The sequence below is a fragment of the Myotis brandtii genome, unplaced genomic scaffold, assembly GCF_000412655.1.
Source record: "Myotis brandtii unplaced genomic scaffold, ASM41265v1 scaffold53, whole genome shotgun sequence".
NCBI lineage: Eukaryota > Metazoa > Chordata > Mammalia > Chiroptera > Vespertilionidae > Myotis > Myotis brandtii.
The window spans coordinates 1206002-1218215 of record NW_005369942.1 but is presented as its reverse complement, the minus strand read 5'-3'; the positions used below and the strand labels follow the sequence as shown (position 1 = coordinate 1218215).

The 12214-nt window shown below is 39.2% G+C and overlaps 1 protein-coding gene across 1 annotated transcript; it reads right to left on the bottom strand.

Moving 5' to 3' along the window:
• Positions 1 to 6358: 6358 nt before the first annotated feature.
• NDUFC1 (NADH dehydrogenase (ubiquinone) 1, subcomplex unknown, 1, 6kDa) lies at positions 6359 to 11967 on the bottom strand. Its single transcript, XM_005877727.2, has 3 exons — positions 11788 to 11967; positions 8729 to 8808; positions 6359 to 6473 (listed from the first exon to the last, which is right to left on the bottom strand). Exons 1-2 carry the CDS (start codon positions 11950 to 11952, stop codon positions 8749 to 8751), a joined length of 225 nt encoding a protein of 74 aa, XP_005877789.1. The 5' UTR covers positions 11953 to 11967; the 3' UTR covers positions 6359 to 6473; positions 8729 to 8748.
• Positions 11968 to 12214: the final 247 nt, after the last annotated feature.

Below are 12214 nucleotides of genomic sequence, written 5' to 3'. Positions count from 1 at the left end.
AGTCGTTGGCACCTTCCTCTCTCCACCCCAGTCTGCAGGCTCTGCTGCTCTTTCCGAAGTCCAAGAAGCTGACGAAGGCATCTCAGGAGAAGGCTAGGGAATCGGGAAGTCGGTCACCTGCCTGCCGGTACTGTTTGCTAAGTGGAATTCCTCAGTGAAGGTTGGAAGTGTTTCAGGGTTCGCATCCGGAATAAGACATACACTTTGGTTCCCATGCCGGATGAAATATGAACCCACTTATCTCACGCACTCTCCTTGCTCTCCGAGGAGTGGAAGGGGAGCGGGGAGAGGGGGAGTAGCCGTCCCTTTAGTGTCCTGGGTGATGTTCAGAGTCGCGAAATCCCCAGGCAATGGCTGGCTCTCAGCACTTCACTGTTACGATGACTTTATTTTAATTTATTGATTTGAGGGGGAGAGGGGAAGAGAGAGAGAGAGAGAGAGAGAGAGAGAGAGAGAGAGAGAGAGAGAGAGAGAGAGATTGTTGTTCCACTTATTTATACATTCATTGGTCGCTTCTTGTATGTGCCCAGGATGGAACCGCAACCTTGGCGTATGGGGAGCTATTCCTAGGGATTAAACACTGAACAAGAGCAATTGGGTAATCTGCAGTTAAGGAGAGGTCAAATTTAGACCTGAAGCAGCACAAGAAAGGGTAGACCCCAGGCCCTCCACCAAGAAGTTAATCAGTCATGAAAGTAACAAAATGAAGATTAGTAAACTTGCTATCTTTGACCAGCATCAGGTACACATCCTCCTGCAACTAGTGATGAGCTATCTCACTGGTAGTGCAGAATGTTTAATGAACTGCTAGTGCCTAGGACAGATTGACAAATAAAACCAAATCTGTCCAGAGTACTTCTAACCACCCCAGTTTTGTGTGACCCTATTTGAAATTTAAAAAGAAAAGAAAAAAAAAAATCTGTCTACTACCACAGCTCATTCTTTCCTTAGGGCTGAATTTTGATTTGGTTGCCAGGAAGAGGAATAGTCAAAGGTGGCAAATGCATTATAGGCATTTAATGTGTTGGAAGCTTCCCTAAAAATAATTCTTTCTGAGAGAACATTTATATATAACGATGGTTCTCAGGACCATTTCAGGCTCCCCTTCAGAACTCAGTGTAGACTCGGGGTCTGGGTGTAGTCTGAGGTCTTCTGGATCATCCCTGGTTCCATCAAACTGTCTATAAGTATCTGTCAAAATGCCTACCATACGCTGGGACCTTGCTAGATGCTGGGGATTGGTTATAATCGATTTCACAAACATTTATTGAGGATAATGTGCTAGGCACTGTTTCAGGGCATTCTTTAATGAGCAAGATATGATTTCTGCTGTCACTCACAGAGGTTAAAATATCAGGTTAAAGAGACACTGAAACAAGCCCACCATCAATGGGGTCAATGATCACAAAGAAGTCTCTGGCCAGCCCTAGCCGGTTTGACTCAGTGGAGAGAGCATTGGCCTTGCACATGCCTGGGTTGCAGGCTCGATCCCCAGTGGGGGGCATTTAGGAGGCAGCCGATCAATGATTCTCTCTTATCATTGATGTTTCTATCTCTCTCTCCCTTCCTTTCTGAAATCAATAAAAGTATATTTTTAAAAATCTCTGGCCAGATATCAGTCATAAATGTAATCTAAGGCCTTTGGTTACAACTAAACTGGTTTTAAAAATGCAAAAATAAAACACAGGTTATATAGGACTTTAAAAACTTTCTCCAGAGTATTGTCACACCTATTTTTGTAGTTCATCTTCAACAGCCCTAAAGAGTAGGTAGGGGAATGTTGATTATCACTGTTACATATGAAAAATATCAAGGAAGTATAATAGTGTGGTTAGGAGCATGAGTTTGGGAGTCAGATTTACTGGTCTGATTTACTGGTCTGAGTAAAATGTAGATAATTTTTATTCACAGGGTTGTTGTAAGCTGTAAAGCACATTAGGTGTGAAACATGCTCAGCTAATTGGAGGAGGTGGTACTAGATTCTACTTCCAGCCTAAGCCAAAATTCAAGGCTCCCTTACTATGACCTGCTGCCTTTCAGTGTACATATGACAGGATCCATTCAATCCCACCATCTTATCTGATACATGGTGGAGTCCAGTGGGGGCTTTATGGTATCCTCTAGATTAGATGGGGCCATCCCAGCTGGGAAAGGCAAAACTGAGAGAAATAGTGTCACTTCTCCACATCCCTTTCATCTTAGTGAAAAGCTCATGCCTCTTTGATGGGAGGGAATTTTCTACCTACTCCACTGCTCCTGGAGGGTATGTGGCTTTGCAGTCTGATGGCACACTCTTCCCACATCTTGAAACATTTCTCACGAGAGGACATGCTTGTGGGTTGTCAGATTCACTCTGTGGCAAGCTGCTTCTCACAAACCCTAGAGAATTTTAACATTAGGTCTTTGCTGTAGAAGCCTCTGTAAGGCTTGGGCAATAGTTCCCCAGCTGTTAAGCACACTGTTTGCAATGCTGCCCTTGAGCACATCCTTGACATTTTTCTTGGTCTTGTTGGAAAAACAAGAATCTAGGGTCAGAGATAACTTAGCTTATCTAAGATGACCTCCACCTAATTGTGACTGTTGACAAAGATACTAGTTTTGAAAACATGATGCATAATGTGAGGTCCTCGACTGGCAATATTAATCACACTTATTCAAGGCTTAAGTGCTATATAATTAAAAGCAATTCTCAAAGACTGGGTGATTTCCTAAACTCCACAGAAAGGTAGAAACAGCTTTGTTTTTCTTAGCACTAAGTTCTTAGGCCATGACCATATGTTTCAACAGATCAATATAAAGTGAAACAATTTATTTTTTTAATCCTCACAAGAGGATATGTTTTAATGGTTTTTAGAGAGGAAGGGAAAGAGAAACATCAATGTGAGAAAGGAACATTGATCCGTTTTGCCTCATGTAGGCACACTGGGGATCAAACCTGCCCTGGAATCGAACCCACAATCTTTTGGAGAATGGGATGATGCTCCAACCAACTGAGCCACACAGCCAGGGCTAAAGTGAAATAATTTAGACGCGTATCTAGGAAGACAAATTAGCAAGCAACTAAGAAAGTCCTGATAAGCACCCTCTTGATGGACTAAAATATTTAGATAAAATGAAGGGGGAAGCGCAATCAAGATGGTAAATTCTAAAACTATTCTCGAAGGTCACTCAGTCTTTCCTCCCTCCCCATCTACTCACTTTCTCTTCTGTAGCAAAATAAACATGATATTCCAAACACTTCTGCATTATTTTCCTAAGGCTACCATAACAGATTACTACAGACTTGGGTGGGTTAAAATAGAAATTTATTCTCTCACAATTCTAGAGGCCAGAAGTCTGAAATTAAGGTGTTTTCAGGGCCATGCCCCATCTGAAACCTGTATGGGAGAGTCCTTCCTTGCCTCTTCTAGTTTCTGTTTGCTAGTAATTCTTGGCTTGTAGATGCATCATTTCAATCTCTGCTTCCATCATTACATGATTGTCTTCTCCCTATGTGTCTGTCTTTTTTTTATAAATACATCAGTCATATTGGATTAGTATGAACTCACCTTAATCACATCTGCAATGGCCCTACTTCCCCAGTTCCGAGATGCTGGGGATTAGGACTTCCATATATCTTTTGGGGGGGCACAATTCAACCCATAACAACTTCTTATACTTGAAATTGAGTTTGTATAGTTTTTTTTTTTCCCATGGCAACTTAAAATAATTTAAATGACTTCTTCACAGACATTAAATGTGAAAAAAGGTCTACCTGATTTTGATCTAATAAAAAACTTGACTGCATTTGACATATGACTACATTTTGTCTGCATCCTCTTTTTCATGGCAAGTCTTTCATGTTATTACCAAAGGAACCATCATTTGACCACAGTTCCTCTTGGGAATTTAGAATCAGAATGATTCCTTTCCAGTCCAGTTACTCTCTTGAACTGAAGTGTAGACCCAGGAACTATTGATTGTGGCCTTTTTACAATGTGTTTTGGGGAAGAGGTCTGCATGCAGAGGCTGTACACAGACAGCAGAGCCAAGAGCAAAAGTATTAATGACATTTGAGTCCCAGGCCCCAATTATTTCTGAGTCCAGGTGTATTCCTATTCTTGGGTCTGTGAGTCACTCTATCTTCATAACCCTTTTCTAGTTTAAAGTAATTTGAGTCCTGTTTTAATATTTAATTTAGAAAGCTTTTCTTTCTTTTTTATTAACCAGTGTTACTATGTAGCACAACTCTGTGAGGTGTTTACTCATAGCATAATCTATTTCTGTGCTAACCAGCCACCAGCCCCTTGTGGCTACTTGAATTAATTCAAGTTAAATATGAAAAATTCAGTCACATTAATCACATTCCAAATGCTCAGTCGCCACATGGGAGTAGTGGCTGCTGTACTGGATCGCAGACAGAACATTTCCATCTCTGCAGAACGTTTTCTTGGACAGCCCAGGTCTTCATGACAGCTCCCCTTGGAGTTGTACAGGCACAATCAGGATGGAAGTCCACACAGGGTAACTTTTCTCAAGGCCAGACCTACAGTAGTGTCATTGTAGTTATATTTTATTTCCAACTGAGGCTATCAGTTTCCAGAATTTCAAGTGTCTTAGTTTTCCCTTCCCTTCAGAAATATAAATTTTTAAGTGTTTTAGTGGCAAGTGCCTTGACTTGGGAATTGATAGCTGACTTCTTGGTCTCTATTGCAATGTGAAAATAGTAGTCTTCTACTGCTACTATAACAAACTCAGTCTTTAAAACACCAAAGATTTATTGTCTTATGGTTTTGTAGGTGAGAAATCCTACACGGGGCTCAGTGGGCTAAAATCAAGGTGACAACAGAGCTGTGTGACTCTGACTTTTCTACTCCTTGGCTCTTGACCCCGTTCCATCTTCAAAGGTAGCAATGGCCAGTTGAGTCTTTCTCACATCACTTCATACTCACACACACTTGTGTATCCCTCTCCCATTTGTAAGGACCCTGTGAATACAATGGGCCCAACCAGCTAATCCAGGATAATCTCTCCCATCTCAATTCCAGCTGATTAGTAAACTTAATCCCCCTTTGCCATATAACATAACATGGACAGATTCCAGAGAGTAGGACATGGCCATCTTTGGGGGTCCATTATTCTACCTACCACAGTGATGCTGGGTGAACTCTCACCTCTGGTTTTGCATTTGTAAAATTATGGGCTTGGTCTACATCACCTCTAAGGTCCTTTCAGCTCTTATCAGCTGGGACTCCAAATTGGCAACAGTTAACAGTTACTGCTATGTCTGGTCTTTCACTGAATTTGGATTACATAATTATTCCAAAATAAGTAACTCTGAATTTATATTCAGAAGTGACTTCCCAAGATATTGTCATGAATCTTCCACAATAAGTGTTGGCCAGAGCCCAAAACACACATACAGCTTATCACAAGGCAATAAACCTTCCACTTAACATCAGAATGGAGAGACAATGAATTTTTATTTTTTTGAATTTTTAAATGTATGGTAAACTAAGTTTTTAAATTACAAGTTAACAAAGTTTTAATTGATTACAAGAAAGGGTTTTGATGAGGAATAAATGAAGTGTACGTTATTTTATTTTTTTGTTAATTCTTACCTGAGGGTTTTTTTCCACTGATTTTTAGAGAGTGGGAAGGAGGGAGGGACAGAGAGAGACAGAGAGAGAAACATCGATGTAAGAGAGACATATCAATTGGTTCCCTCTGCAAGTGCCCTGACCAGCCCAGGATTGAACCCACAACCCAGGTATGTGCCCTTGACCAGGAATTTAATCCCAGACCCTTCAGTGTACAAGCCAACACTCTAACCACTGAGACACCAGCCAGGGCAAAATGAAGTGTATTTTAATTGTGTCTATCAACTCTTTCCCTTCTCCACTCCTTTTTGAAACAATCAAGAGCTTGCTAATCATTGAATGAAAGTAATATTAGCAAAAAGGGACAATAAACTTTGTGTTACCATAATCAGTAATCCAAGTGAAAAATCATTCAAATTCAAAGAAATGGAGTGAGAAGGAACTCTGATAACAGGATTCAACATTACTTTCTGCCTTAGCCAAAATGACGCTGCTAGAAGAAAAGAGCGTTTGGGTTCTTTTGTAAATTGAGTAATAAAGTAGCTCTATCTCTGTGACACACTAAAGAATAAATGCTTTCACTAGAAATTAAAAGTTAATATAAGGAATAAATCCTTCAACAGAGATTTTTAAGTCTATCTTCTTAACAAATTTTCTTACCAATGGGCCCTTCATTACCACTGACTCTGTTATCAGAAGGTTACCTTCCACAATGAAATACTTCTAATAATATACCTTAGAATTGATATTTTCCACACATTGTCACAACATACACAATCTGAAGAATACAGATGTATTTTTATTTTTTCATTTAATGATGCAAAACACAAATGCTGATTACATAGATTCACATATAACTTTTCTCTCTCGCTTTCAACTCTATATGGAGCATACCTATAATGAAGAGAAAAGAAATTAAAACTACAGCATTAACCAACAGGAATATTAAAATTAGACCATTCTGAATAATTAACCCTAGAGCATCAAGAAAGTCTAGAAAACAAATCCACAAAGAGCACCAACACCTCATTTTAAGTTTTAGCAAAAAATAATTTAATTGAACTACAAAAGAGTAGTAAAAGCATCTGATTTTGATTTAAATATCTATTTCATTTTTATCTCTTGATTGGCTGAAGTAGTGATATGGGCAAGTTGATATTAATATTTTTTTAAAAAGCAAATATTTGGATAATCAAACTCTAAAGAGCCGAGTCTGAGAGTTAAATATGGAAAAGTATACATTAGTGATTACTATTTTACTCAGCAGAAATAAGTTATCTACTTTAATCAACCTAATCTATCTATATGTATATATATTATACATAAACTCACTATCTTTTAAATCACAGAATCACAGACCATACAGAGATCATACATGTTATTTTGTTCACAGCTATGTTTTACCAGGGATTGTTCAGTTGTAGTACCAATCATACTGAAATGGTCACACAGTAAAAAATTAACAATCTATTGCCTGCCCTTATACATTCATCTATCCAACAAATATGAAACTCCTAGTTGGATCAGACACTGAGCAAGTTGCTGACTATATGGTGATTAATAAAACAGACAGGGTTCCTGTTCTCATGGAATTTACACTTAAGTGGGGGATATGATAAGTAGATATTAAGAACCAAATACAGCCCCAACTGGTTTGGCTCAGTGGATAGAGCGTTGGCCTGCGGACCAAAGAGTCCCAGGTTCGATTCCGGTCAAGGGCATGTACCTTGGTTGCGGGCACATCCCCAGTAGGGGGTGTGCAGGAGGCAGCTGATCAATGTTTCTCTCTCATTGATGTTTCTAACTCTCTATACCTCTCCCTTCCTCTCTGTAAAAAATCAATAAAAATATTTTTAAAAAAAGAACCAAATACACTAATAATTATAACTTATCATAAGTGCTATGAAGGCACTGTGTATAGTCCTATTAGATTTAATAAAATAAGATTTTTGGTTGCACTCTTAAACATAATTTTCTTTGAACACAGGCAGAGCATAATGGTTAAAAATGATTACACTAAGTCAGTGGTTCTCAACCTTCCTAATGCCGCGACCCTTTAATATAGTTCCTCATGTTGTGGTGTCCCCCATCCATAAAATTATTTTCGTTGCTACTTCGTAACTGTAATTTTGCTACTGCTATGAATTGTAATGTAAATATCTGATATGCAGGATGTATTTTCATTATTACAAATTGAACATAATTAAAGCATAGTGATTAATCACAAAAACAATATGTAATTATATATGTGTTTTCCGATGGTCTTAGGTGACCCCTGTGTAAGGGCCATTCGACCCCCAAAGGGGTTGCGACCCACAGGTTGAGAACCGCTGCACTAAGTGATGATAGACCAGTGATGGCGAACCTATGACACGCGTGTCAGAGGTGACACGTGAACTCATTTTTTTGGTTGATTTTTCTTTGTTAAATGGCATTTAAATTTAGTGTTTTGATTTAATGCATTCTTTTTTATAGTTCTGTATTACTGGCTTCACCTGTGCAAATAGAAATAAAATTTCCAGTTAGAAACAGCATTGGATTAGGATACAGAAATAAAATCATGGTAACTTTAAAAAAAATAAAAATAAAGTAAAATAAATGGCATTTAAATATATAAAATAAATATCAAAAACATAAATCTTTGTTTTACTATGGTTGCAAATATCAAAAAATTTCTATATGTGACACGGCACCAGAGTTAAGTTAGGGTTTTTCAAAATGCTGACACGCCGAGCTCAAAAGGTTCGCCATCACTGTGATAGACCAAAATACTAAAAATTTATAAATTTGTCACAGACAGGAATATAGGTGCTAAAAAGCATAAATCTAATAGGAAAAACACACAACCAAAATACATTATTTAAAAAGAGTTCAGCCCAGCCAGTGTGGCTCAGCAATTGAGGGTCTTGAGCATTGACCCAGGAACCAAGAGGTCACCAGTTTGATTTCCGGTCAGGGCACATGCCCAGTTTTCAGGCTCCATCCCCAATAGGGAGCATGCAGGAGGCAGCTGATTGATGATATTTCTTTCTCATCGATGTTTCTATCTCTTTCCCTTTCCCTTCCTCTCTCTCTAAAAGTCAATCAATAAAAATAAAGAGTTTAATTATCTTGCATAATCTATTAATCCTATAAAATTGCATACTTACAGTATTAGCATTTAAAAAGTTTATTCCAACCCATTTCTTCTTTTATATTCTAAAACATCTTCATTATGTTGTTTGATAAGCTAGAAGAAAGTAACAGTTAAAATTAGAAATGCAATCTTCCTGGCAAATTAAAGAAGAGGAGACTAACTAATATTTAAAATTCAACTTTTGCCAAATAAATTACTTCATTCAGTGGGCAGTTAATGGAATGCCTCACCACAGAGGGGCTAAACCACACAACAAAGCAGGACTCGGTTATTAAATGGGGTCCAGGCTGTTTGGTAGGTGTGTATTATATTTCTAACCTTAGAAGTTTGATACTGTGATTGAATGAACAACCTCACCCCCAAATATATGTGTATTAATTAGATACCAGGAGGACAGCCACTTTCTTAGAACCACTCTCTGACAAAATATTCAAGTGGGACAATGGTTGATAATAGGGCAGTGATGGCGAACCTATGACACGCGTGTCAGAGGTGACACGCAAACTCATTTTTTTGGTTGATTTTTCTTTGTTAAATGGCATTTAAATATATAAAATAAATATCAAAAATACAAGTCTTTGTTTTACTATGGTTGCAAATATCAAAAAATTTCTATATGTGACACGGCACCAGAGTTAAGTTAGGGTTTTTCAAAATGCTGACACGCCGAGCTCAAAAGGTTCGCCATCACTGATATAGGGTGACATTCGCTGAAATCAAAGATTTAATTTTAATCAGAGCCCTCAAGCAGCAATAAAGCTCCATTTCAGGAAAACTTTAAATTAAGAATGTAAATGCCCTAACCGGTTTGGCTCAGTGGATAGGGCGTCGGCCTGCGGACTGAAGGGTCCCAGGTTCGATTCCGGTCAGGGGCATGTGCCTTGGTTGCGGGCACATCCCCAGTGGGGAGTGTGCAGGAGGCAGCTGAATCGATGTTTCTAACTCTCTCTCTCTCCCTTCCTCTCTGTAAAAAATCAATAAAATATATTTTTAAAAAAAGAATGTAAAAAATTTCATTATAACATTATTTAAAAAGGATTAGTTACTGTTGTTAGGTTGTAAGTGACTTTCAACACCTCTTACTCATTTCAATTTGAAAGAACTGAATCACTTTAATGAGAAAATCCAAAATAAGAGACCTAAAGAGATGGAGTTAGGGGCAGTGGAGGAAGCCCAACCCCTTTAGGTACAAAACAAAAATTTTAAATACTAATGTAGCACAGATACTTTGAGTTAACTTTTAAAAATTTTATCTATAAGGAAGCAGTATTTCAGATTGGTCTACAGTGTAGCTAGGTCTGAAGTTAGGGAGAAGCAGATTCAGCAAACTAATTTCTCCAAGTATTTTCTGCATCTGTTAAAGTTCAACAATAATAGTACCTACATAGTGTTGTTGAGAATATTAAATGAGTATTTTTAAAATATTTTTTTTATTGATTTCAGAGAAGGGAGAGGGAGAGAGATAGAAACATCTATGATGAGAGAGAATCATTGAACGGCTGCCTCCTGCACACCCTACATTGAGATTGAATCCACAGACCTGGCATGTGCCCTGACCGGAAATTGAACTGTGCCCTCCTGGTTCATAGGTTGATGTTCAACCATGGAGCCAAGCCAGCTGGGCTAAATTAATTTTTATATATAAAGCATTTGGCATACTGTAAAGACCAAAAAAAAAAAAAAAAAGAAGAAGAAGAAAGGCTGATATACCTACACAGTAAGTATAATTTCCAACAATGTATTTATACAAACCAATGATTAAAATCTTATGTTTTGGCCCTGGCCAGGTAGCTCAGTTGGTTAGAGCATCCTCCAGATGCACCAAGGTTTCTGGTCAGGGTACATACAAGAAGCAACCAATGAATGCATAAATAAGCGGAACAATAACTGATGTTTTCTCTCCCTCTCTCTCCTTCCCGCCCAAATCAATTTTTTAAAATCTTATATTTTGGAAATCTAATGTAATTTAACTTATATACCTGTTCATTGATGGTTTGTCTCTACGACAGCTGAGAAAAGTGCCTTCATAAAACCCCAACCAGTCTCCATCCTCCTTAAGAAATTACTAGTAGACACAGCCCAGCCAGCGTGACTTGGTGGTTGAGCATCAACCTAGGAACCAGGAGGTCACGGTTCGGGTCACTGTTCAATTCCCGGTCAGGGCACAAGCCAGGATTGTGGGCTCCATCCCCAGTGTGGGGCGTGCAAGAGGCAGCTGATCAATGATTCTCTCTCATCACTGAAGTTTCTATCTCTCTCTCCCTCTCCCTTCTTCTCTGAAATCAATAAATACATATTAAAAAAAAAAAAAAGAATATAGGATAATAAGTAAAGGGTGTCCCAAAATTCACGCAAGAAGTAATTTTGATAGAAAACACAGGTTTATAATTAAAAATTGTAAATTTTTTATTGATTCATAAAGTATACAGTATAGGGTTATGTACGGAATAGCATTTCGGGTAAATGGCCTCCATGGCTTTGCTAGCACATATGCACTCTTTTGTTGAAATTTTCCATGACCGTTTGCATAAATGTGGCTGAATTTCGTTGATACAGCACTCAATTTTCTCCTTCAAGGCGTGGGTGAAATAAAAGCCTAATTTTACTTGGTTTATTGAATCAGATTCTAATATCTGTTGCCCTTTGATTTCAATCCCTTCAATTTGATAAGCATCACCAAGTACCAATGATGGCCCAGGAGCAGGGACAATGAAGACCAAGGCTTTGCGTATGTGCCAGCAAAGCCGTGGAGGCCATTTACCTGATATGCTATTCCATACATAACCCTAGACTGTATACTTTATGAATCAATAAAAAATTTACAATTTTTAATTATAAACCTGTGTTTTCTATCAAAATTACTTCTTGCGTGAATTTTGGGACACCCTTTAGTAACACCGCCACTCATGAGAAACCCATGCTAAGTAACAATGAATGACACATTTCAGCTTCACCCTATCTTCTCAATGCCCCTAAAACCTTAATACTTGCAATCCTTGGCATTTCCTTCACGGAGAAATATGTTATCAGCACATACATAACTATCCTATTGCATTGGGAGTCAAGACTTACATAGGCCCACAGGAAGACGGTGGTGCCCAAGGTCAGCCCCACTTTCAGCCAATCAGGCTTGTCGTGCAGCGGCTCCCGAACATAGAACTTGGACCGCGCGGACGCTGCAAGGGACGGAGAGTCTGTAACTGGTCTCCTTGTCGGAAACAACGTGTATAATCGCATTTAATTCTCCCCCCAACCCCCGCCCCCCGCAACAGCCAAGGGAACGGAGGTTCAGAGAGGTCAAGCGGCTCGCCCTGGGCCACCGGAGGACGGGGGGCTGGGGTGGGGAGGGAAGGCGCCCCCAGGAGGGTCTCCCCTCCTGCAAAGAGGGGGCAGGAGGAACCCAAGGTCCGTTCGCACGAAAAGGGGGTGGGTAGCGCTCGGAGGGAGGTCGGCGGCAGGGGATAGGGAGCCCAGAGTCAGGGGTGCGGACAGGCGTGGG